This window comes from Hyperolius riggenbachi, chromosome 1 (genome assembly GCF_040937935.1).
Source record: "Hyperolius riggenbachi isolate aHypRig1 chromosome 1, aHypRig1.pri, whole genome shotgun sequence".
In the NCBI taxonomy this organism is placed as follows: domain Eukaryota; kingdom Metazoa; phylum Chordata; class Amphibia; order Anura; family Hyperoliidae; genus Hyperolius; species Hyperolius riggenbachi.
Window position 1 is genome coordinate 489,198,047 of NC_090646.1, and position 27,974 is coordinate 489,226,020.

General features: G+C 42.2%; 1 protein-coding gene across 4 annotated transcripts in view; it reads right to left on the reverse strand.

The window, feature by feature from the left end:
• Positions 1–927: 927 nt before the first annotated feature.
• LOC137522521 (solute carrier family 2, facilitated glucose transporter member 9-like) overlaps positions 928–27,974 on the reverse strand; it is a 75,445-nt gene continuing 48,398 nt past the window's right edge. For all 4 annotated transcript variants that reach the window (XM_068242613.1, XM_068242604.1, XM_068242595.1 and 1 more), the window contains 7 exons: positions 23,293–23,441; positions 20,700–20,887; positions 13,742–13,852; positions 11,981–12,082; positions 11,800–11,875; positions 10,987–11,114; positions 928–3,641 (listed from right to left, as the gene is read on the reverse strand). In XM_068242613.1, the coding sequence (XP_068098714.1) occupies positions 3,456–3,641; positions 10,987–11,114; positions 11,800–11,875; positions 11,981–12,082; positions 13,742–13,852; positions 20,700–20,887; positions 23,293–23,441 (940 nt within the window). In that variant the 3' untranslated portion in view covers positions 928–3,455. The remainder of the gene's footprint in view (positions 3,642–10,986; positions 11,115–11,799; positions 11,876–11,980; positions 12,083–13,741; positions 13,853–20,699; positions 20,888–23,292; positions 23,442–27,974) is intronic.

Below are 27,974 nucleotides of genomic sequence, written 5' to 3' on the forward strand. Positions count from 1 at the left end.
TGGCCCAGAGGCCCTTATTCAATTTACTTTTCTGGTACATAAGCCACCAGTAAGCAAGAAAATACATTTGTCAGTACTTTTTTACCTCCTGCAGTGTACTGAACAGATATTTTAAACAGATGAAAAATTATCTTCTAGGAGAAAAAGTGAATTGAATCTCTCTGAAATTATTAGCTCCTTCATTTAGGGATTGTTCACACTACAAGAGCTTTTCTTAGAGCTTTGTGATTTTAAAAGCTCTTGCTAATGTGTGTTCACACTGGAGCAATGTGATTGAGTAAAAATCCCCCATAGCATTGCATTAGAAAGAGCCTTTCAAATCTCTAGCGCTTAGAAAGCTCTTGTAGTGTGAATCAGCCCTGAGGGATAAGAAAAAAATCTGGGCATGGTGGAGAATGCGTGAGGCTGGGTTCGCTTATGACATAGCGTGAAATGCTGCATTTTATGTCATGTTTTATGTTAATGTTGTTGCGTTTTTACTGCGTCTGTGGTGCGCTTTTCATGCTTTTGCGTGCGTATGCGTTTGCGGTTTGCATATACAAAACAAATATGCGTGTTGTTTGCGTTTTCCATGCGTTTTTATATGTTGATATATGCAAAGCACTTGGAAGTCAACAGGAAGCGAAAATACAGTACAAAATGATTTTTGGGGAAAAAACGCATATAAAAACGCATAGAAAATGCATGAAAACGCATACCATTGCGTTCCCATTGACTTTCATTATGTGCATTTTTACAGCATTCCTGCATATTATGCAACAAAACCAGCGTTTTTGAAAGTGCAGCTTTAAAAACACAACGCATATGCATTTTTATTTGTGTTTTCCTGCGGTCCCTAGACTTTCATTATAGGCAAAAACGCTGCGTTTTTTGCAACGCTAGGGTTTCTGCTATGTATGCACCCAGCCTGAGAAAACCAAACTACAGTTTTTTTTAAGAATCTTTTATTTAAATATTTTAATCCATCACACACAGTAACAGAATAACAATATACTGAAGTGCCACTTGAACATATGTGCTGGAGGCAGCCATATACACCAAATATACAATGATACACACATGATAGAGCAATGCACATGGTAAAAGCATAGTGCCTCCTGAACAAGTGGCTCAAGAGGCAGAAGTTAAGTGATCTTTTTGGCATATGTGGCTAAGGGATTGATGCAGGAAAGTGCAGTAATATTGCTATGTGCATCAGAGCATAGCAATAATACCGTTACTACCGGCAGCATGGTACCATGAGTCACCCTATCAGGGAAACCTGCGGTAATCGATATTACCACACTTTTGTGCATCAGCCCCACTGGGAGAAGAGAAGTACTAGGAAAAAGTAGGGGGCGGAGGGGAGTGAGGAGTGTGATGGAAGGGTAGAGAAGATAAGGAGGGGAGCTGTGGAGGTGGGAAAGCGGTTAGGAAGATAAGAGTATGTGGAGCAAATGTGTAGAGGGAGCCTTGGCAAGATCGGCACCCGATGGAAGCATTGACTTTGCAATGTTCTAAATGCCAAGGGGAAAAGGGAGCGAAGTGTTGTTCGGTAAAGCTTGCTCTTCCCTAATGGAAGTAATAAGGGGATAGAGGGGTCTGAGAAAACAATTTGCATTCGTTGAACTCTACAAATTCATGTCAAGCCTTCCCGATGTGTAGGTGTTGCTCCTACCTGCCCAGTAGTGTTTGAGTAACAACCTCTACCCTTTGGAACTCCCTACCACACCCAGTAAAGACAGCCCCATTCCTGGAGTTATTCAAATACAAACTGAAAAGCCACCTGTTTAGCCTGGCATTTGCGGATTGGTAGAATTCTTCCTCTGTACCAAAATTTACAGCCAATTACTGCTCTGAGCCATGCTTATGAAGCTTTAAGTCCTACGGGAGAAAAGCGCTTTACAAATGTTGTTTGTTGTTGCTGTTCTATTCTCAGTGTGGAGGAAATTTCCATTAACCATTCAGGCAATGTGGGTGGACATGTGGATTCCACTTTCTGGCTATTAGTTTGCAGGCAACATTGACAAGCTTTTTTTTGTATTTTGGAAATTGTCAGTGAGTTGGCATGTACTTTCAGACACTTAGTATAGTGTGACTAATCTTTTGGAAGTGAGGGGGGAAATGCAACTGTAGCTTGACTTTAAGTTGCTATAAATCCAGATTTTTTGCCTATTCATTTTTAGTGTGTACTGTAAGGTCTGTAACAGTATGAATACCTCTAAGAATGGGTTTGTGGAATACAATGGGCAGCTACTTAAAATGTACCAAAGGCAAACCTCGGGTGCAAAAAGAAATACTTACCTAAGAAGAGATAAGCCACCTCCACTTTGTCCTCCAGCCATCAGAAGATTACAGAAAGGGCTTGTTGATAGGAACCTCCGAGCTGTGCTCTTCTTCAGGCATGTGAATGGCCGCACTGCGCGTGTACGGCTGTGCATGTACAGTAAGCCAGAGCTGCTTGGGCATGAGCGGCTCCGTGCCACTGCGCAGGCATGGCCGTACTTGTGTGGGTGCAGCACAGCCGTGCTTGTGCCAGTGCAGCACAGCCGTGCTTGTGTCAGAAGAGGAGCACAGCGCTGATGTGAAGAAGGGTTAGAGGAGGCAGCAGCAGAGGACCGGAGGACAGCGTGGGAAGCATTTGGAGAATCCAGAGGCTTCCCTCTCCTTAGTTAAGTATTTACTTTTTCACGTTTGACACCTTGGGTTGTCTTTAAGCAGGATTCTGCAGAAGAGCACTTTACCATTGTGTTGGTCACTGCCACTGTGTATATGTATATTTCTAGTACGGCGATTCTTCATAGGTGATCGTCCCACATATTATTTTGATGGTATATCATAACAGCTAATAAACTTCTTCTTTTTTTTTACCTTTTCACTGTAAAGAAGTGCCACTTGAACATATGTGCTGAGGCAGCCATATACACCAAATATATGGTGTAAACTAAAATTAGTTTATTTATGAATTTTTTTTATGTGTATGTGGTAATGCTCCGACATCTATGGTTCCCAGAATACAAAGTGTACCAGAAATGACACATAGCATGAGAAGATACACGTTGGGTACATAATACCAAACCTACTTAGAACTTGCCTGTTGTGTGTTCTATTTCTTTATTTTCTTGTAGGGGTTAATAAACGAATGCTATATAGATATCGATCATCATGGGAGAGGTAGTGCCCTCTCCATCTCCAACAAAAGCCATCTACCTAATGTCGTTTGTGAATACTTTACTAATTCATTTGAAGTATAAAAGCAATGACAGGTTAATGCATCAAGCACACATCTTGCCCAGACAGTCTTTTCTCTGTAAGCCAATCAAACTTTGCCGCTCAAAGATAATCAGCACTAGGATATTATTTTTATCTGATCAGCTGGAGTTCTTGAAGGTGATGGATTGTGCTTTTACTTTTTTCTTTCTTTCAATGGACCAAAGGTTTTTTTTCCAATTCGCAAACTAGCCATGTAACTATGATCACAGACTAGTTGAGAGCTCTTTTGGTTTGGGGGGTTGTTTGCCTTTAAAGTTCAGCCTGTTGAATTCTAAAGTGATTTGTTCGTAGCTCTTCCCCTTTGTTTCTGGTAGGAAATAAAACAGGAAGATTCCAGATGCCACAATACTGAAGAGGAAGATGAGAAAACTGTAGTAGCCAAGAGCACCCTGAAAAGTAAAAGGAAAATTCAGACACTCATTAGTCCTCCCAGCTATATATTGTTCAGCCTAGAAAGGTGTAGTTAGGTGTGCATATAAAATAGCCAGTTAAAAACGGCACCAAACGGGGGATTTAGAATAGAGGCACGAGCCTACAGGTGCCCCCTGGTGGAAAGGTGGCTCCCTCCCAGAGGGTGTCTCTCTCCTCTCACAAGCACGTGCAGCTGTGCTCTAGCTGGGAGAGCAGGTGAAAGTGGCTTCTTTACAGTGTGCAGCCGGCCTCCGCCTCTGTCCTACAGACTGACCAGGAATAGGAGATCATCATCACAGCAGAAGTTACATTACTGAGATAGCTGTTCAGCTGCGAGATGCCATTCAGCCGTCTCCCTGCGCCCCTCCTCTCCCGGAAGTGATTATAATAGTCTCTCCTGGACTTGCAGAAGTCAGGCTGCAGGGTAATTACAACACATGCATAAGGCATTGTGTGTTTTATAATAGCTGTGTATGTGGGGTCAGATAAAAATGTCGCACAGCACCAATAATATAAAAGTGGCGCTGCATTGAATTGCATTATAAAACGATATTTAGCGGCATTAGTGTTTAAAAATAGTGCATGGCTTCCATTAAAATATATGGGTAAAAAATGTTAAACATTGTTTTATAACGAGTCCGCAGGGCAGTTAGTGTTAGGCAACCAGGGAGCGTAGTCCAGGCTTAGGCAGAGGTAGAGGGAGGGTTTAGTGTGAGAGAGGCAGGGGGCTTTGAGGCAGGGTGAGAGCAGAGCAGGCAAAGGGGTTTGTATATACGGAACAGGCAAAAATGGCGCATAGCGCCAAACAGTATATAAAGGGCGCAGGAGTAATTAACATATAACAATATTTATCATTTTATATCTTTAAAAACTTTAGGCAGCGGGTCGGGGGGAGAGGCAGCGGGACAGGCAGCGGGGTGCTGGGAGTAGGATTAGGCGGAGGATGTGTGCTGAGGGATACATTACCTAGTCCTGGCTGGCGATCGCTCCTTCACTTCTGTTATGCGGCTTCAGTTTCCGCATGGTGATTGGCTGGATGAGGACTCCTGCAAGCTAACTATGAAGTGAAGGAGCGATCGCCGGGCGGGACACAGTAATGTATACTAATGCTACCTAATCCTCCCTCCACCTAATCCTACTCCCTCCACCCCGCTGCTTAGTGTCCCGCTGCCGCCCCATCCCCCCCCCCCCCCCCCCGACCACCGCTGCCTCACTAGCCACTTGCAATGGCGCACCGTTCTGCTAATACATGTTTTATAAAACTTTATTTACCCTTTTAATGTATTTACATTAAAACGGTAAATAGCGTTTTATGATCGGCAGAACGGTGCGCCATTATTCACTCTGCGCCATTTTTAACTGTACCCTTGTATATATTACCTGGTCCCTGATGATTGCGTCTTCTTTCCACTTCTTACTTAGTTTGAATGAGTCCGGCAGCCAGCTAATCACCATGTGGCTTCGGTCCCCGCTTGGTTATTGGCTGGCTGCCGGACTCTTGCAAACTAAACAGGAAGTGGACAGAAGACGGGATCGCCGGGACCAGGTAATGTATGAGAGATGTCGCTAATGACATCTTATTACTAAAGTTATTTAACGTTTCAGGACATTTCTGAAACGTCAAATAACTTTAGTAGCAAGATGCCATTAATGGCATCACCCCTCTCCATTTTTCACATACGCCATTTTTGACTGTACCCATGTATGTGTGTTCAGTGAACAGTATTCAGTGCAGCTTAGTACATGTGCTCTACACTGAAAGATGCCTCTGTCGTTTCCTGCACAGGGAGTGACAGTGGGGGACCTTGCGTGAAGAAGCACAAGATGGAGAAGTTCCAGTGTGGTGTAGTAAGCTTCAACTCTGAGAGAACTGGTGCTTTCTACAGTCTGTCAGCACTGGTTTTGTGCCACATATTCTGCTGCATTCAATATTGCAGGCTAATATTTGGGGCCATCTCTGACTGCCTATATTTGGGAGCTTCTCTAGCTAACTAATATTTGGGGCACCTTTTCCTAACTAGTGCTGGGGGTACATCTGGCTACCTAATATTGGGAGGCACCTCTGGCTAACTATGCCAGGCAGGGGAATCAGGGGAGTTTGGTGAGCGTTTCTACAGGATTTGTGGACAAGGTCTAGGACGCCAGAACTTCTGTGCCTATAGGCTGCTGCGATGTAAATCTGGGCCTGGCACCAGATCTAGCCATTATTCAACTTATCGTTTAGAAAAATAGATGCACTGTACTGTAACCTGTGCACTGTAACCTCTGTACTGTAACCTTAACCCCCCCCCCCCCCCCCCCCCCAGAGGGCGACTAACCTTAATTCCCCCTGGAGGGCAACTAACCTTAATTCCCCCTGGAGGGCAACTAACCTTAACTCCACCTGGTGGGCAACTAACCTTAACACACAACCCCCCCCCCCCTCGGTGCCTAACCTAAACACCTCTGGTGGCAGCTAACTTCCATATTGGCCTGCATAAATATCAGTGTGTGAGGGCGTCACGTGCCATCTACTTATTATAAGTATTCTGTTATTCTAAACGCGTTTGAACATGATGATAAGTTGTATGAAATTTACTGTGTGTGCTAAACACTAATGTCTTTTTGTTTGTGTAATATAAATGATTATATGATCGTCTGCGGTTTTATGTAACATTGCATTGAAAAAAATGATAATTGAGGAGGCAAAACCTAACAATATTAGATTTTTTTCTATATAGGTTTAAGTGAGTTTTTGAAAATCTTTAATTGGTAACATAGGTAAGAATCATGGAAGTTGCTCGTTGTGTTGCAAAAGTTAAAATTTTATGAGAAAGCATAGGGAACAGTTTTACAAACTATTATTTGTTAAATAATGGGTTATTGTAATCGATACAGTTGGCATGGAAATGAAAGGTAAAGATAACAAGTAATATAGTTGATTTATATTGACGCAGAGCCCTTTATATACAGTTAACCACATCAGCCTATCTGGACGGATATACTCGTCCAGATAGGCTGTACTAACTGCTGATGGCCCCGTGCGCTCCGCCAGCCTTCCATTACCCCGGAGATCAATGAATGGTAACAAAGTTCCCATTCATTGATCTAAGTCCCCATATGAAAGACCGATGGCTTCTCTGAATAGCCGCGATCCTTCTAAGTTTCACGTCCTCCTTTCACTTCCTGTAAGCTAGAGAACTCGCTTACAGGATGAAAAACAAAAAAAAAATGACTGAGGCCATCTTGTGGCCAAATAGTAAAACTACACCTACATAAATTTTTTTTAACATATGCACAATCAAGTACATTTAAAATTATATGTTTACCTCCCCACTCCAAAAAAACCCCACAAATAAAATGTTTAATTGAAAAAAAAATTACAAGAAAACAAACAAACGCAACACAAATAGTTACCTAAGGGTCTGAACTTTTTTAATATGCATGTCAAGAGAGTATATTACTATTATTTTTAAAATTATAAGCTTGTAAACAGTGATGGACGCAAATTGAAAAAAGCACCTTTATTTCCAAATAAAATATTGGTGCCATACATTGTTATAGGGACAAAATTTGAATGGTGTAATAAACCGGGCAAATGGGCAAGTAAAATACGTGGGTTTTAATTATGGTAGCATGTATTATTTTAAAACTACAATGGCCGAAACCTGAGTAATAATTAATTTTTTCCATTTTTTTTCTTAATATTCCTGTTAAAATGCATTTAGAAAAAAAATATTCTTACCAAAATGTACCACCCAAAGAAAGCCTAATTGGTGGTGGAAAAAAAAAGATATAGATCAATTAATTGTGATAAGTAGTGATAAAGTTATTGGCGAATGAATGGGAGGTGAAAGTTGCTCGAATGCATAAGGTGAAACAACACTGAAGGCTGAAATGGTTAACACCAATAGAGAAAAGGTTGGTATTGATGTGAATGGGACACCCTTATTACATGCAACAAGCATCATTATTACATGTCTCCATTGTTATAGTTAGTCTATAAATGACAAGATTCAGATTCTTGAGAAAGGACTGACTGTGCTGTAACAATATGCAAATAATATACTGTATGTCTCTTAAAAAATCCTTTTTTTATTACAAAATCCTGTTTAACATGTTAGTCCATTTAAACCGCTGCATCCCCGCCGCTGTAATCAATCTAAATTCCCCTAACTCCCCCCTCCCTCTCCCCCGCAAAATCCACAACTTTCTTGGTCGTGGAGTTTGCTGCTGCTGGAGGCAGAGCTATGAGCCGCAGCTCTGCCTCCATTTGCGTCTATCAGCGGCGGATCTCCACCTCTCCCCCGCCCCTCTCATGGAAGGAAGACTGAGAGGGGCGGGGGAGAGGCGGCGATCTGGGCTGATAGACGCGCTGAGAGGCAGAGCTGCGGCTCATAGCTCTGCCTCTCACGGAAGCGCTGCCCGGATTGCCCCCCAGGGAGTTTGGGGGGGATTTAGTTAGAGTACAGCGGCGGGGATGCGGCAGTTTAGGTAGGGCTAATATGTTAAACAGGATTTTGTAATAAAACGAGGTTTTTAAGAGACTTCAGAGTCTCTTTAAAATACATTGCACACGCACACACATCAGTTGATGTATTTGCATAATTGCAATCACATGTACAAATATTACGGTTTTCATAATTTTCAACAGGAAGTTTTCTTATTTATAATCAAGATTGGAATTCATGGTGAATTGAACACATCACTATTATTTCTGCAATTTTAAGGCCATGTTCACTGTAAGACCATGTTTCCTGTATATCAGGAACGCAACGGAATTCAAAGTTGTACTGCACATTACGAGTGTATTGCGTTGCATACAGTGAAGCAAAGTCAATGAAACGCAGGGGTGTAAAAATAGGGGCTGCAAACTAACAATCACAGTCAGCAAGCCTGCCATATGTGCTGAGTGGTTCGTGGATGAACTGGTTTAAGTTAACGATTCCTGCTGCAGTCACAGCTATTGCACTTGGCCATATACAGCATCAGCTACATATAATATGAGTAAAGGCATTATTGGATGGCAATGGACACAATTAGGATGCTATAAACAACCTGAGTGGTTCTAGTCATAATGGACTTTGCCTAGCTTGTAGGTGAGAGGTGATGAATATGTGGCTTGTGTGCATCGTATGAATGTGAATATCAGCTGATATAAGATATACACGGCTGTGTTATCACAATTTAATTTATGGGGGGATAAGAGGGAACTTTTATGGTTGCATTATAATGTGGAATTAAATAAAGAAATGGTCTGTTTTTTTTGAAGGCACCTTTGCTTGTGTGTATTTTTGCTAGTTGCGGTTGCCAATTGGTGGCTCCCCCTAATTTTTTAGGGGTGGTTAACAGACGGAACAAAATTAGTCTGTGTGCTTCTCATTCTATTGTTGTTTGTAGCTTATAGTGAAATGAACGAAATAGCTGAACGCTGGCAATGGTGCCGAATCCAAAGGTACTCTGTAATGATGTCCACAGAGGCGTCCGAGCCATTAGGCAGCTATAAATTTTCGCCTAAGGCGACAGGAAGAGGCAAGGGCGCTTCTGCACTGAGTAGTGAGAGAAGAAATGCCTCTCAGCTGACTCAGGTGTCAGTTTACACAGCAGCAGCAGCAGCAGCAGCAGCAGCGGGGCTGACTGGACTTCAGCTCAATGATTCAAAGAACCACAGTAATGAATGAGTCAGTGAGAGAAGGCACTCATCCTAGTCAGGGATCCGAGGAGTACAGCATCATCAGCTCCTGAGTCCGACTCCTGAGAATTCAGTCCCTCTCTCTCTGCTACTGCTAACTGTGTGGATGTAGAGACTGTGTAGCAGCCAGGCATTGACTTCCCCCCAGGCCGCCTTTCATTCAATGATTTAGGGTTGGTCCTGTGTCTGCTGTATTCAGGTTTGTTGATGTAAGGCAATGTAAAATACTAGGCTAGCTGATAAAAGTGCAATTAGAGGGCAGGCTAGCTGGTAAATATACACAGCATGATGTAGAACTCGTCTGGAGGGTCAGTGGGAAAAAATCTGTCTGGTCTCTCCCCATTGTTATAATGACTGCATGTGCAGATAAGGTCTTAAACAGGTTGAAAAGTTTTGACAGTCCCTAGACTCCAGGAGGGCTGCTTGCTGACTTGTGTAAGAGATTGGCAGGGACAGCAGTCCTATTACCAGCAACTAGTCTCTGTGTAATGTGGGACTGCAATACAGATAAACTGCTCCATCTCAGGCTATTCTCAGTCTCACTCCACTCCTCCTATCTCTGTATGTGTATAGTGTATGTCTACTGTGTGCTGTGTATAGTGTGGTGTGTGTGTGTGTGTGTGTGTGTGTGTGTGTGTGTGTGTGTGTGTGTGTTGTGTGCAGTGTGTGTAGTGTGTATGTTGTGTGCAGTGTGTGTACTGTGTGTGTGTGTGTGTGTGTGTGTAGTGTGTGTACTGTGTGTACTGTGCTGTGCGTGTCTAAAGTGTGTGTGTGTACTGTGTATAGTGTGTATGTTGTGTGCAGTGTGTGTACTGTGTGTGTGTGTGTATGTTGTGTGCAGTGTGTGTACTGTGTGTGTGTGTGTGTGTGTGTGTGTGTATAGTGTGTGTACTGTGCTGTGCATGTCTAGAGTGTGTGTGTGTGTGTGTACTGTGTATAGTGTGTATGTTGTGTGCAGTGTGTGTACTGTGTGTGTGTGTGTGTGTGTGTGTACACTGTGTGTGTGTGTGTGTGTGTGTGTGTGTGTATAGTGTGTGTGTGTGTACTGTGTGTGGTGTGTGTGAGTGCATGCCGCAATAAGTATATTTTATGGTGAAACGCTCTGCTGCATAACAACTATTTTCTGGTGAACCCATGCCGCAATAAGTACATTTTCTGGTGAAACGCTGCTGCATTATGATTTTCGGGGGTCTTGGGGGTGGGGTTCACCACAGGAGTGGTGTTCACCATGAGGGGTGCGGGGTATGGGACTGGGGGCAATCACGGGGGGGGGGGGGGGGTCCAAGGATTTCTCGCCTGGAGTGACAAAATGGCTAGAGACGCCCCTGGATGTCCAGCATGCCTAGAAACGGCACTGCCAGCATTAAAATGGAGGGATGGTTCTTAGTACTCATTTGAATGCATTAGCCTAATTCCTTGGATATTAGTTTGAGTTTTGAATAGACAGGCAGCTTAGTGAGTATTTAGAAAGTTGCAGCTGATACATTTTTAGAGGTGTGAACTGCATGTAATATTCTTGTTCTCCACACACAATTCAATGCAGCCAAACAGAGGTCTACTTTCATCAATGGACTAGTTCCTTTCCATGCATACAATAACTATAGTTACTAGGTAACAATATTTTGAAGTACTGCTATTATATTTCACTATACCTCTATGTATGGAAAACCCATCCCAACTATATAAAGACCTGCCCAGTTCAAGCTGGAAATGATGACTAACACAGCAGGTCGAGTGGAGTGACTGCAAACCTCCATTATTATAACCACTGTGAGAGTCCCTGTGAAGAAAACACAATATTAATTGGTTATATAAGTGTTTCATGAAAGTACATAATAAATGGTAAAATTGTAGTAATAATAACAATAATTATGCATGTATATTTTTTGGTAAATGAATAACTATTATTGATTTTTATAGCACCAGCATCTTCCATGGAACTGTACAGCAGAATACAAGGTATAACAATACAATATAAACAATACAGTTAACAGTACAAGACAATGGTAGATTACAGCTTATGCAGTGGACAAATCAGTAACAGATTTTCACATAATGGTGGAAGATATGCACACACATCAGACAGCATTAAGAGACAAAAGGGAAGAGAGCCCTGACCAATCTGCCTTACCGTCTAAAGGGTTAAGGTTTAGGACAATAGGAGAGGGGAAGCTGTGTAAGGGATGGTAAAATGGTGGTCAGTTACCAGGGTGTCCTAGGAGAGAGCGTATGCTTCCCTGAAGAGGTGAGTTTTTAGGTTGCGCCTAAAAAGAGTAAGTGTGGGTGAGTGATGGATGTGTTGAGGAAGGGTGTTCCAGAGGAGGGGAGAGGATCGAGAGAAGTCTTGTAAGTGGGAGTGAGAAGAGGTGACCAGAGAGGAAGAAAGGAGAACAGTGTTAGTAGAGTGGAGATTGCATATAGGATGGTGTCTGGTTGTTCTGGAGATAAAACAATATATACACTACCTGGACCGATACCAAAGAAAAAGATGAACAAAAATATGAATACTGCACTACAGTACGGCATCCAATTAGTCAATCCCTAGAAGAACAAATAAATTGGTGTCATTTAGCCATTCCACTATGTGTAATGCATTTTCATAATAAAAGGTGGTCCTTGTGCACACTAGATAAGGTGTCCCTTTACCTGATAGAACAAGGAGACTGTGAGAAGTGCTAGCATGGTTGCCATGAGTCCATAGCTTCCTAGCAACATAACTTTTCTTCTAAAATGATCTATCAGCACACCCTGTGGGGAAACAAACAGCTGTCACTTTCTTTTCTTTTTTTTTGGTTTCTTTTTATTAAATGAAAATTAAAAATTCAATAATAGGTTGTCCAACCACAGTCACACATTTTATCATATGCAAATCAATGCATTTTATCATGCGTTAACTACAGTATGTAAATGTCTGCAATATCCCAGTGACATCTGACTGTTATTTTGCCTTGAGCTTCGTACATGCGCTAGATGCAACTGTTCCGAGGCAGCCAATAATGACCGCCACTGCCGAGAATCTAACATGTGTACAGCATCCCCTGATGACTCGACCAGTGATCAGCAAAAGCATCGATTCGGTTATCACTGGCTGAGAGTATTGTTCTCCCCACCCAACCTGACAACTGCATAACGTCACTCCCATGCATCTATGTTTGGCCTTCTCCCCCTACATAACAACAGAACACGTCCCTAAGCTGCAGGCTAGCAATGCATCTTTACAGTGTCTGCCCTGCAATGGCGCCTGAGGGATCAGTTCCCGATCTCCACTTGGAGACATGCGAAGAAAAATGTCTGTGTCCGCACTCCAAATATCTAAATTTGTACATGCACAGTGTGCTAGCCGCAGGACCAAGGAAAGAATTTCATGGAAAAAGTAGCAAGAAGCAATCCTGCATAAATGCTGCACCACCAGTTATGAGTATAACAAAGCTTTATTGAACATTCTGTATAAACATTATAAAAACATCTAAAACAAATGCTATCCTTAGCAAATGACCACAATACAATATTATGTGGAAGGAAAATCACAAATGCCTCACCTCCTGTATCACAAGTAAACCCCTATGGCTACCAAGAAAATAACTCAAAATGGGACATGCCACTTGGAGACATGCCTTGTATATGCATATGAGGCTTTAGTTAACCTGTCGGGCATGCCGTTCAAGAAGGTTTGCTGCCTCAGGAGTCCCCCAGGATTAATCTATTAGGTTTGGTGGCTGATCTAAATGTTAGCTAGTACTAGGCTAGCTAGTATAGGTACCCCTACCCCACCAATTGCACCCGATCCAGCCGCTATATACATTACCTAGCCTCTATCCAGCCACAGCCTCTCCGCACAGCTCCACTGTTCTCTATAGGGAGGATCGTACTGTGCATGACGTCACCAACATCATGACGTCATGAGCAGTCCCGATCCTTCCATAGACAAGAGCGGAGCTGTACCGGAAAGGCTGCGCGATCGCTGGATAGAGGCTGGGTAATGTATATAGCAATGCAAGAGAAACAAAGGTCTGGCACTATAGTTTAATATGCAAAAAAGGTGACAAAGTATTGGCAAAACACCAAATTTTCAGGGTTTATTAAACAGAATCTTGTGAACAAGATGAAAAAAAAAAGTTTTCAAAACGACCTTATCGTTTTTGAGAAAATTGATGTTAAAGTCAGCAGAAATTTCCGCGATTTCCGGAGGAAATCCGCTGAAATCCGCCTACCGCACTTGTATTACAGATTTCCGCATTCCGATGCAGAAATGCGGAAATTGCATTTCCGCGGAATCCGAATGAGCATCCCTACCTTTCAGTAAATGTCACTAGAATGGCTTATGGCACAACTAAATATTATATAATTTGCATTGGGCGTGGAGGTTTTCCTTTTGCATGAACTATAGCTTTCCTTACAATTACTCACACAAAGCATGACAGCCAGAGTTTCAAAGCTTCCCATTCCCATAGAAATATAGGGGATCTTCTCAAGCGGCAGTCCAGCAGTGACAAACACGTTTCTTGCATAAAATAAAATCTGAAAAGGTGGACAGATATCATTTGTGAAGGTTTTTATTCGTGAAGGTCATAGTACAACTACAGGAACACAAGGCAGATTCAAATGGATGTTTTTTTTCACCAAGTATTTCATGGTGCTCAGATTTATGTCATCCTACTTCATAAGTTCACTGTTTTCTGTTTCCAGGTCTCAGTGTGCCATCGTAGTGCGCATGCGCGGGGCTGCAGTACTGGAGAGGACGGCAGCAGGCACTCAATACACCTTGCACCAGTTAATATGAAACGGCCAGTGGGGTAACTACAATTCCTGAGGCCCCCACCCCTTCCCTTGCCTCCCCTAGGTGCCCTTTGCAGCCTGGTGGTTCATGTAGTAAGGGTCATAAGGCAAGTGTGGCAATTATGTTCTCCACACCTATAACAAGTGTAGCCACAAAAACACCTCATCAGAAGTAAAGTCCCCTGTATTGGAGGACGGGAAGGTTAGTAATTTGGGCCCCCTAGAGCTCTGCCCCCCCCCCCTTCCTGGGATCGCAGAGGCTACTCCCCTCTAGTTACGCCCCTGAAACGGAACAAGTGGCTAGTCTAACATAATCTATGTGAAAAGTAAATACTATCCACATATAAATGTCTGGTTATTCCTTTACCTCAGTTGAAAGATAAAGTCACTTTAGTTAATAGTGTTAAGTGCATATGGCTATATTTGTTACGCCATAAAAATTTTTTTCAAAAAATCTGTTCTTTTTGCACAAATAAGAATATTTGTGAAAATATATGGGCATGAAAAAACGAAGGGCATGACACACACATTTTCAGGAGAGCTCTTATATTCATGAAAATGGGTATCGTGCTAACATTCAGTAATATTTTAGCAATAATTTAAAATCAGGCCAGTGGCGTAACTGGAAATCACTGGACCCCCCTGTGAAACTTTGGATGGGCCTGGCCCCCCTCTGAAACTTTGGATGGGCCCCCCACCTGCGTGCATGTGTCTGGTATGTCTCCAACACCACTGACAGGAAGTAGAGTCAGCGGCTCCAGAGACACAGAAGACACAGGGCTCTGTCGCCCCCTGGAACGCAGAAGTCAGAGGTGAGTTCCCCGCCCACTGCCATCATGTCTGGAGGGGGAGCCAGGAGAGCTGTAGGGGGGGCCCGAGGTGAGAGAGGGGGGGAGTTAGCCCCCTCCCCGCCGATGTGTGGCCACTGCCCCCTGTCCTGCGTTGCCCCCCCCCCTTTGTCAGAATCTCATATTAATGCAGAGAAATGATCATCCCCCTTGCCCAAATCGTATACAAAAGTTAAATGGTTTGCAGATAAATTGAGTGAATTTCAAGACTCGTGAGTATGAGCAGAAATCAGAATTAGATAGTGTAAGCTACAGTGTTATTATTGGAAGTGAGCTGTTTATTCCTACAAGGTTAAGAATGAGATAGTATTGAAGAGATGTTCACGTTATGCAATATTGTTGTGTTAGTAAGTTTAACCATCTAGGTCAAGATATACACTGTTTAGCTAAGTCTATTTTATACGCAAGAGGTTAATCACATAGTGTTCACGCATATCTAATAAGCTGATCAATAATATACACTTTATTTTAGATTGTATAAAAACAGTTAGGCCATAAGCCTTGTGTTGGCTACTACCACTTATAACCATAGGGGGCATCTCTTGTGCCTGCTACTAACACTTATTAACCACAAGGGGCCTCTATAGAACTCGATCTAAAAATAAAAATGAAATCATACCTGTATTTATAGAGATGTTATAAACAATTAAGTCATAGTTTGGAAAGTCCCTTATATCATTTCTTGGGAGAAATTCTCTATAAAAAGAGAGTTTTCAGGCTGTATATTTATTCATTGCCTGATGCCCTAGCTGACTGAAACATCCTAGGCCGACGTTTATCCTTCTCACAGACGTGATTCTGAAACCCAAGAGAGGTAATATGCAATTATTCTTGGTGAATTCTTTGACAATTAGTCTATAGTTAAAGACTTGTCTTTTTAAACTTCAGCAGTTTTTTGAGTTTTAGATAACTTTTTTCTGTGCTATAAGTTTTATTATTCAAACGCAATTGCAAGCTTAGAAACAATTATCAAGCTTTGATGGATTAAGATGTATCTACTTTAAGTTCTTCATATAAGAATAGAACTTCATAAATCATCTTTTAAGAATAAAGCTATATTGTGTGTAACATACACTGTTCAATCTCGAGACAACAATTATCGATGAAGGATAAAAGCTACAGCAGAATATTTGCTATATTGAAATGGACTGGTTTAACTAAAGGAACTTTGAAAATGTATTTTTGGATGAAAATGTATTTTTGAATGATTGACAACAACTGGAGAGATGTATATTCCTGTATATAAGCTTTATCAATTTTTTAATAACAAGATAATTTTATAAAATTCAACAGCTGAGTGTTGCGTATTTCTTTCAGAGGTAAAACTGTTAACCTATAAATATTCTGTTTATAGTGAGCACGCACCCACTTCTGTCTAATTTTGGTTATGACGCTTTAAAGGCTGGTCCTTTACTGAGTTGGTAATCATTTTAAGCAGATATCGATCAGATATTTGACACCTTCTGCCCCTGAAAACTGCCCTGCGCCTGCATCATTTGCAGGGGCTATTGCTACGCCCCTGAGTCAGGCAAAATTGCAAATTTTAATGTGAAAATGACTTTGGAAAAAATTCAAGTTCCTCCCTAGGGTAAACTATTTTATTGAATATAAAAGAAAAAAAGCATTCAGTTTAAACTGCCTTGTATTCAACCTAAAACCAAAACAATTGTGATCATTTGGAAATAAATCCTACACGGACTGGAACCCAGCTGCGTTTGCAGACAAAAGCTATATAACATGCGAGGTGTAATTGGTGACAGCAGGTAGTACAGCTCTGCAATGACAGTTACTGTATGTATATGTCACACCTGTTGTAAGAAATGTTTTCCATAATGCAAACGGTCCTGGGCTTATAAAAGCTAAATTCTTGCTGTAGGTGTGTGCATGCAACTGCAATCACATCAACACTAGTTGATTTGACCCAAGAGAGGATTGCAAAATGTTGTCAATTAGTAGCATACACCTTTTGAATAAAATGCGGTCCCAGGTTGCTGATTCATTTAGAAACCTTTTCTTAAACAGTAATAACACGTGATCTGCCAGTTATTAAGTTGGTAAGCTAAAGCATAGTAGTTTATTGATCTTTTATACTTATCAGGAAAATTAAAAGTCAAAATAAACATGCACAAGTCATACTTACCTCCTGTGTAGTCTACTTATCAAAACTTTCTCCTTTCCTGCATCCTGTTTGCACACTGTGATCAATGGAATTCTCTGTCCTCCATTTTGAAAATGGCCATTACTCCATAACAGCTTTCTGGTCAGCACACAGTTAAACTGTAACATCGCCCACTTGAGCCATGGGGAAACATGGACACATCAGTTCTCCTCTCAGCTATAACTGACAGCAATTGATCTATAACTAGCAGCAACTGATATATTTCAGTTCTGACAAAATGTTGTCAGAACTGGAAGGGATTATTGTCAGAAGAAAATGGTGAGCTTCTGAGAGGAACTGATGGCAAGGTAACTATGTAATGTTCATTTGAAGTTACCTCATGTGTTTATTTAAAATAATTTTACTCAGTACAGGTTCCCTTTAAAGCTTCATTCACACCATGGGCATTGCATTGCGATGTGATTGTTATGTAATCGCAACGTAATACAGCGAAGAGTTGCATCACGGTAATGTGATGCAACCATACAGTGAGGCACACAGTACAATGAAAGTATGTCTCACTGCCACTGTAAACGCCCACATTACCCTGTAAACGCACTACATGACGTGTATTATTCCGACAGAACACTGGAACACTTATCCCTCCTGGAATGTACAGGAGGGAGAATTAGGAAGTAAAATTCATGTCCTAAAATCTAAAGAAGTTAAATACATAGTCTACAATTTCTAAACACACTAAAATTGCCAAGAACTAATGCCGTGACCCTACATGTTTCACCCCAGAGAAGGGGTTTCATCAGGGGTGATAAAATGATACAAGTGCTCAGTGCAAGAAAAAACAGTCTATAATCTATAATCTAAGCATAGTCAGCTACATTATCTGGCTGTACAGATCAAGGCCAGAAAGGCCACATTATGAGCTTGTTTCACTGAACCGTGATAGCTCATATCACGGACGCAGTAGCGTTTTCGCGTGCAATTTCGTGTTTTGCATGCTTTTTTGTGTTTTCATGCACAATCGTGAATTTTCGCAAACCCCAAAATGGTAGCACGCCCGTGATATGAGTTATCACGGTTTAGTGAATCAAGCCCTATGTGTGTAGCACTTGCAATAGCTGAACTGCCTTTTGAAGGTCACAATCTATTTCTGCGTATACTTCTATTTAAGATATCTGTTTCTTGTTTCCTTTAAATCGTACACATATAATGGTTGACTTACAAATGTTCTCCTGAGCTGGAAAACAGTCTAGATCACTACCAAGATTTATTTATAGAAAATTCCTAAAAGCCGGAGTATGCACAGATGCCAATTTACTAACCTATTTAGCCATCCTCACTATGTTCTTACATGACCCAATCAAAGTGCACAGGGGCGTCTCACCCACCAGGCAAGTATAGGCGGTTGCCTGGGGCGCCATGAGGTGGTGAGGCGCCATGAGGTGTATTCCCCCGCCGCTGCTACCGTGACCATGGTTTTTTTTTTTTTATATATTATATTATCTCCCGACTCAGTCCCCGGTGCTCGGCACGCTACCATGTGCTCAGCAGTGCCTCAACCTCCACTTCTCCCCAGCCAATAGAGCAATCAATACTGCTCTTCTCTGCCAGGCTCCTTCTTTAAAGAGAATCTGTATTGTTAAAATCGCACAAAAGTAAACATACCAGTGCGTTAGGTGACATCTCCTATTACCCTCTGTCACAATTTTGCCGCTCCTCGCCACATTAAAAGTGGTTAAAAACAGTTTTAAAAAGTTTGTTTATAAACAAACAAAATGGCCACCAAAACAGGAAGTAGATTGATGTACAGTATGTCCACACATAGAAAAATACATCCATACACAAGCAGGCTGTATACAGCCTTCCTTTTGAATCTCAAGAGATCATTTGTGTGTTTCTTTCCCCCTGCAGCTATCTTCCACTGAAGTGTCAGGCTGTTTCTTCCTGCAGAGTGCAGACAGCTCTGCCTGTATGTAATTCCTCTGTATGTGAAAGCCCAGCCAGCTCAGAGGAGGATTTATCCAGCTTGTAAAAGATAAGAGAGAAGAGAGAAGCTGCTCTAATCTAAATAATACACAGGCAGTGTGCAGAGAGGGGCCTGGATGGGGGAGATGCATCACAGAACCACAACACTGAAGAACTTGGCAGCCTTCCAGACACAGGCCTGACAAGTCTGACAAGAGAGAGATAAGTTGATTTATTACAGAGATGGTGATAGCAGAAAATGCTGCAGTAAGCCAGAACAGATTAGAATAGCTTTTGGAACTTGTAGGATGATAAAAAACAGGATGCAATTTTTGTTACGGAGTCTCTTTAAAGCCGTGTCCCTTCTTCTCAGTAGCCACACAGGTAAAGTGTTTACCTCGTGTGGCCCAGTCTTTAACTCTGCCCCACGCCAGTCAAACCAGGAGCCAGCGGCCAGCCAGCTTATGCCCCCGACAGTCTGACCCCCTACCTGTGTCACTGGCTGCACACAGACACTGGAGCGAGACAGCCAGGGGACAGATGCAGTCACAGAGAGAAGAATGTGATGTGTCCGTGTTGGAGCCCCGTCCCCGCACAAGACAGCAACACAGCCCGGGAGAAGGGAAGTTTCTGCTCCAGTCCAGAGATGATAAGCTGCATGTACAGGCAGAAGAGAAGGTATGCAGGCAGGCTGCTAAGTACACTTCCTGTCCTGTGTGCAGACTCCCAGTACTGTTATAACTGCTAGAATGTGCCCTGCTCTTTTGATACTAGAGTTTTCTTTGAAAGCTGGTTAGGCTGTAGGCTGGTAAAGCTGTAAACCTGGGCTTTAGTGCTGTGCTGTCTCTCCCTCTCCCCTCTCTGTTCCTCTGCCCCCTCTTCCATCTTATGCTGTCTCTACCCCTCTCTGTTCCTCTGCACTCTCTTCCATCTTATGCTGTCTCTGCCTCTCCCCTCTGTTTCTCTGCACCCTCTTCCATCTTATGCTGTCTATCCCTCCCCCTCTCTGTTCCTCTACCCCCCTCTTACATCTTATGCTGCCTCTCCCCTCTACTCTTTCCCTCTGCTCGGATTACGTGTATTTTCTGGTGAAACGCTTCCACATTACGATTATTTTCTGACAAAGCGGCCCCATTACGATTATTTTCTGGTGAAACGCTGCTGCCCTATGATTAATTTCTGGTGAAATGCTGCTGCAATAAGTGTATTTTCTGGTGAAACACTGCCACTTTACGAATATTTTCCGGTGAACTGCTGCTGCAATAAGTGTATTTTTTGGTGAAACACTGCCACATTACGATTATTTTCTGGTGAATTACGATTCTGAATTACAATAATTACTATTATTTTCTGATGAAACACTGCCGCATTATGATTATTTTCTGGTGAAACGATGCTGCATTATGATTATTTTCCTGGGGGGGTGAGGGGCTTGGGGGGGGGGGGGGTACCACAGGTTTTCTCGCCTGGAGTGACAAAATGACTAGAGGTACCCCTGAAAGTGCACAAACACTTGCCACCTAAAAGCAAACCATTTGTAATACATCAGTCCAGGTTTGTATGATCACGTATGTTCTCCAGTGTTCTTATCCCTGTGATCTATTATAGAACAATTTATCCAGTGTATACGTGTGTTCAACATGTGAAGACGTTACTCAACTGCATTGATGCCTGAGAACTGAATGGTTACTATGATGACGACCGCCACAATCAACTGCCAGCGCATGGATCGCTCCTTCACAAGCTCAATAACACTGAGGTGCTTTGAATTCTTTAGCATCTCCTGCTCTGTGCGTATGAAATCTAGCTCTAGCTGATGGTCTCCATGTCCCCAAAACCTATTCATAGCTGAGAAAAGGGAAGACAGGAAAACATTAAGATCATATTTGTAAGCATAAGTAAATCATTGACTTAAAGATATGATAAACTGATTTAAAAAAATTGTGCATAGCACTCTGCTTTTCCATTGAAAAGAATAATTTTCAACAAAGCTGTTGGCTTTGCGATGGATGGCGGTGAATCGGACACCTCCGGCGCAACGTGGCGCAATGGGGTAAATGTGCTAGGCCCCATAGACTTTTATTGCTTTTGGGTTACCCTGCATGCAGAAAGGGTAACGCAATGCAATGAAATCTGCTATGTGTCAGTTTATGCTCCACATAGCAGCACTTAAAGTAGTGGGTGCTGGAGCCAGCTGCTATGAAAACTGTGGCTGCAAACAGATAAATAACCAGTTATTGATAAATCGGGTTAGACATCAGCAGGCGGGGATCTTCTTAGGTTTACACATTGGCAGCGGGTTCTTACGTTTAGGCTTCGGTGGTGTAGTGTTTAGGTTTAGGCTTAAGCGGGAGGGTCCTTAGGGTTAGGAATCAGCTGGGGGGGGGGGGGGGGGAGTCCTTAGGGCTGGGCACTGAGAAGGAGGGCTTGCATGAGAATAAGGTTAGGTTAGGTCATAGTAAAATATCATTAAGGCCAGGGTCACACTTAGGCCCCGTTTACACTTAATCAGTTGCTCTCAGTTATAACTGAAAGGACAACTGATTTTCAAAGTAATGCCCATGTTTTTCTATGGTACAGTTCACACTATACGCATTTTAACTGAATTTTTTTTCATAATGCAATGCTATGGAGAAGAAAAAAAATGCGTACCAACTGATTAAGTGTAAACAGGGACTTAGCAGAATTGCATGAGTTTTCCCCATAGAACACACTGGAAAACGTATGCGATTCTGCTAAGTATGACTCTGGCCTAATGCTGGGAATACACGGTTTGTTTCTGCCGTGCGTTTCTGCTCTCGATCATTTTTGCCTTTCGATTTCAGCTCTCGATTCAGCTCCCGATTCTTATCTTCCGCTCGTTTTTCTTATCTTTTTCCATTCACTTCTATCAGAAATCGAGAGGCAAAAGAATCGAAAGGGAGATCGGACATGTCGGAAATTATCTATAGAACCATCTAATCAGCTTCAAAACGAACCGTGTATTCCCAGCATAAAGGTTACCTACTATCAGAATTATACAGGGATACTCAATATTACGATAAGGTACATTGCTCAATACCAACCATTTCCTGCAGCATCTCAGGGCGGGGTTGCAAGCATTTATCATTTTTTTACTTATTGGCAATTCACACAGGAGCAGCCTGACTTTTTCACTTATTGGCTCAACTTAAATGGATTACAAACCATGTAGTATGTGTCCCTGTGAGTAAAATAGACTATCGCACACATACTAATCCTGGACTAATTTGAAATGCAAGCGATTTTTTGCGATCACAACACTGCTAGTGGGACCACCCCAATAGGGATTCATTAGTGTAGCGCTTTGTAGATCACCGGCAATTGGCAAGTGCAGCAAAAATACTCCTAATGGGTCTCAGGCATTATAAAATACATTTCAGATATACTGTAGGTCTGATTTTATGTTGTGCTGGATTCAGAGGAGGAGGGTATCAATCTAAGCAGTAATCATAGTTGATCATTGAGACCCATTTGGGCCCCTTAATGTTAATCTTAAAGAGGAACTCCAGTGAAAATAATGTAATAAAAAAGTACTTCATTTTTACAATAATTATGTATAAATGATTTAGTCAGTGTTTGCCCACTGTAAAATCTTTCCTCTACCCGATTTACATTCTGACATTTATTACATGGTGACATTTTTACTGTGGGCAGTTTATGTAGCTGCTGCTAACTGTTTTGGCAGTTGGAGACAGCTGTAAACAGCTATTTCCCACAATGTAACAAGGTTCACAGACAGGAAGCTGCCAACTTGCCAAGAGTACCTCAGGTCCTCGGAGTTTCTTGTGGGAGGGGTTTCCCCACAATATCAGTCTGTGTGACTGATGGTCTGTTTGTGAAAAGCAATAGATTTCTCATGTAAAGGGGGTATCAGCTACTGAGTGGAATAAAGTTCAATTCTTGGTCAGAGTTTCTCTTTAAGTGAAGATAAACCATTGAGATTAAAATTGTCTATTTATGCTCTTATTCCTAAAATGACTTTTAGCTATCTCATAGTTTTATGTAATGTTTAAAAACTTTAAAAAGATAGATTTTTTTCTCTAAGCTCAATAATACTTAAGATTTGTATTTTTCACATCGGCTGTAGCATGTGAAATTTTAAGTTCAGAGTATCGATGTTTGAGAGATCTTTTACAAAGTAAAATTGAATTAAATTAAATTGTATTTTGGTCACTTGTAATGGCATCTGGGCTTTTGCTATATATTATTGTATTTATTTTGATAGATGTTACCTTTCATGCAACGCTCCTGGTCTCCCTTCACTAACAGAAGGTGTAGAGGGGTCTCTGGATAAAAACGCATCACTATCAGCTGCAGGAGATCAGTGAGTCCACAGAGGGACAACATCAAGGGCCACAGTGCTTCTGTCCCCAGGACCTCCCTGCAACAAATAGTAACAGGAACTCTCCAAATCAAAGTATGCAGAATCAAAAAGATATTTCAAACTACAGTAACAATAGGTCACATAAATATCACAGAAGGCCTTATGTATTCAAAACAAGTTCATGGCAACACATGCACAAAACCATGCGTGTCTGCAATGGCAAGTTACCTGATCAAAAATACAATCATTCACTTAAAACTGCACAATTAATGGATCCCTTAAAGAGCCACTGTAGCGGAAAAAAAATTATGATGTAATGATAGCTAAGAGATAAAACATTAGGAGCAGAGACACAAGTCTAATATTGTTTCCAGTACAGGAAGAGTTAAGAAACTCCAGTTGTTATCTATGCAAAAGAGCCATTGAGCTCCACGACTTTCAAAGTCGCAGAGAGCTCTGTCTTCTGAAGCTTTATATCTCAAGTGTCAGTCACTGTATTTTATTTTTCTCTGCAGAGGACAGGTCAAAAGTTTGCTAGCCTGTTCTGTAAAATCCTTTAGCATGCTGAGTAGTGTGTCAACTGCAAATATTAGAGAATGATGCAATGTTATAAAAAAAAACTATATCACTGAACATATAAATATGAGAATATTTTCCTTGCTACTGTTCTAGTAATTATCCGTACTACACATACAATTCATTATATCATATTTTTTTTCGCTTCAGTGTCTCTATAAAGGACTTCTGATGCGAGAAATATTACACCGATTTTACTCCCCTGGGGCTTCTTTCGACTCCTAGCAGCAGTCTCAGTCCCTCGTTGCAGCCCCGGTCCTCCGCGTTGTCTCGCTGGCTGCCGACGGGGTTGGCTTTTTCGCCTGCACAGGCATTCGTACCTACGCGTCCATGTCATCTGACAAGTACACAGAAGAGCCGGCCTTGCTAGCGGGACAACGCGGTGGATCGGGGCTGCTGCGAGGGACAGAGACTGCTGGCAGGGGTTGGAAGAAGCCCCAGGTGAGTAAAATCTGTTTAATATTTCCCGCATCAGAAGTCCTTTAAACGTTGACCATGCTGGCTGTATGTCTGTTTCATGTACAGTATTCACACAGTACTAGAGCCAGAAATATCAGCAGAACAACCAGGCAACTACCATTGATTAAAAGAGAAAAAATATGTCAGCCCCACACCCCTCTCACTATTATTACTGATTTCTATAGTGGCAGCATCTTCCATGGCACTTTACAGAAGCATACACGGTATTACAATACAAAATAAACAAATACAACAGTTAATACAAGACAAGAGTGGATTACAGCTGATGCAGTGAACAAATTAACTACATATTTTCACACAGGGGTGGGAGGTATAAACACCCATTACACAGCATTGTGTGACAAAGGGGGAAGAGAAACCTGGCCAAAAGGCCTTACAGTCTAAAGCCGCATCTACACGAGTAGATGCGGCCGCGATGATAAGATCAGGACGGATCTCCGCACCGCCAATTCCCTGCTCGATCCCCGCGAGGGGACAATGGCAGGGAATCGTGCGGGAGATAAGCGGCGCCGGCGGGGACGAGCAGGCACGAGCGGGGAATCGAATGTGGTGCACGCGCGGCGGGCACGCGGAAGAGGCGATCCGGCGGCTAATCGAGCCGCCGGATCGCTGCAATGTCCCATGGTGTAGATGGGGCTTAAGGCCTCGTTCACATCATTTAGCGCAGATGGCTGTGTGATCTGAATGCAACACGTACGATCGCACGCCATCTGCGCTACTATGCGCTGCAGATCCTATTCACTGCAGTGAATGGGATTTGCGCTGCGATTCCCAAAAATGCATGCGCAGCGCATATGATGGGAACGGTAGAAGGGCTGTCTATGCCCTTCTACCATTCTTGCATGTCGCACAATATACGCGCTGCCAAAATGCGCACGGCAGCGTGTATAGTCTGAACAAGGCCTTAAGGTTTATGAGATAGGACAGTAGGTAAAGGGAAGCTGTGTATGAGGTGGTAGAAATAGTGGTCAGTGGCCGAAGTGTCATAGGTAGGAGAGTATGCTTGCCTGAAGAGGATGACACTTTGAATCGACACTTCGAAGGAGACACACTATAGGGACAGTTTAATTAGGCCAGACATTAACTTTACATTTCTCCAGGTGTTACAGAATAAGCAGGACATAGGCCTCAATTCACTAAGCTTATCTCCTGTCTGTCTTTAATAACCTTTCTAGAGTTATCACTATGGTGATAAGGCATGTAGTATTCAGGAAACATTTTACCTCAGGCAAACCTAAAGTTAACTCTTCTGTCTTTAAGTTAAGGAGAGCTCTCTAAAGATAGTGTTTCAACCCTTATAGGGACTCCGAGCACCTCTCATGGGCATGCCTTTAAACCAGACCAAACCAAAGTCATGCTATGACCCCTCTGGAGGAGCCTCTTGCAATGGCCATGTGTGTCACTTCCGCTTCCTGCTTCATTCAGTGATGCTTTTCTCTAACAGAGAAGACAGGGGTGACCCGGAAGTTATAACATAGCCAAGATGGCAGCTGCGATTTTTAAATTGAACGAAAAATATTAGGTGTAGAACGGCGATTCAGGAAACAAATGAAAGAGGAGAGTGCAAGCTACAGAAAGGTATGCATCTTTAACCTCCCTGGCCGTAAAGCCGCCGCGGAGGATTGCTCAGGCCCTGTTGGGCCGATTTGTACACTTTTTTTTTGCACGCAGCTAGCACTTTGCTAGCTGCGTGCATAACTCGATCGCCACTGCCGATTCGCCGCTACCCGCCGCGTTAGAGGGCCCCCCCCCCAGACCCTGTGCGCAGCGCTGTGGGGTGGATCGGGACTCCCTCTGACGTCACGACGTCGGTGACGTCAACCCGATCGTCACATGGCGTTGGGGGAAGCCAAACAGGAAATCCCGTTCTGAACGCGATTTCCTGTTTGCTCTGATCGCCAGAGGCGATCGGAAGGGGTGGGGGGATGCCACTGCACAGCGGCTATCATGTAGCTAGCGCTAGGCTAGCTACATGATTAAAAAAAAAATGTTCAAAGTGCTGCGCTGCCCCTTGGCGGTTTTAATAGACCGCCAGAAAGGTTAATACTTTGCAGTACTGGTCGGAGTCTTAAAGGCATGCCCATGAGAGGTGCTCGGAGTCCCTTTAACCACTCCAGCCTTCAGTCGTTTTTCACCTTATGCATCTGAGCAATTTTCACCTCCCATTCATTCGCCAATAACTTTATCACTAATTATCACAATGAATTGATCTATATCTTATTTTTTTCCGCCACCAATAAGGCTTTTTTTGGGTGGTACATTTTAACAGGAATATTAAGAAAAAGAATGGAAAAAAATCATTATTTCTTAGTTTTCGGCCATTATAGCTTTAAAATAATACATGCTACCATAATTAAAACCCACATATTTTATTTTCCCATTTGTCCCAGTTATAACACCATTTAAATTACGTCCCTATCACAATGTATGGCGCCAATATTTTATTTGGAAATAAAGGTGCATTTTTTCAGTTTTGCGCCCATCACTAGTTACAAACTTATCATTTAAAAAAAACATTGGTAATATACCCTTTTGACATGCATATTAAAAAAGTTCAGACCCTTAGGTGACTATGTTTTTTTTTTTTTAAATTGTATTTTTTTTTATTTTTTAGTTAAAAATTTTATTTGACTATTTTTTGGGTGTAGGAGGTGAACAGTTAATTTTAAATGTAATGTATTGTGTTTGTGTAAAAAAAGTGTATGTACATGTAGTTTTACTATTTGGCCACAAGATCGCCACAGTCATTTTTTTAAATTCCATCCTGTAAGTGAGAGTGCTCGGAAGGAGGACGTGATTTTTTTTATATGGATCAGAAAGAGCGCAGCTTCCCATTCATTGATCTCTGGTCTAATGGATGGCGGCATGGGAGCGTGCGGGCGATTGGCCGCGGGAGCACGCGGCAGCGTGGCAGCAGCCTTTTGGACATAAGTGCAATGTCCAAAAGGCTAAAATGGTTAAAATAACTACTGAATTCTAAAGTTAAAGAAAATAGCTACAGAGGAGGTAACTTAGGCACGGTCATGAAAATCTTAAAATTTAAAATAAATACAAATAAGAAGTACATTTCTTCCGGAGTAAAATGAGCCATAAATTACTTTTCTCCTATGTTGCTGTCACTTACAGTAAGTAGTAGAAATCTGACATTACTGACAGATTTTGGACTAGCCCATCTTCTCATAGAGGGGATCTCAGGGTTTTCTTTATTTTTAAAAGCACTTAGTGAATGGCAGTTGCTCCCTCCAACTTCCAAAATAGTGTACAGCAAGCAGGGAGGCTGGCCAGCATCTTTATGTAAATCTTTTTCAGGGAATGTCTTTATAAAGAATAAAGGCCATGTTGAGAATCCCCTATGGAGAGATGGACTAGCCCAAAACCTGTCGGTAATGTCAGATTTCTACTACCTACTGTAAGTGACAGCAACATAGGAGAAAAGTAATTTATGGCTCATTTTACTCTGGGAGAAATGTACTACCTATTTGTACGTGTTTTAAATTTTAAGATTTTCACGACACTTCCTCTTTAAGGACAGAA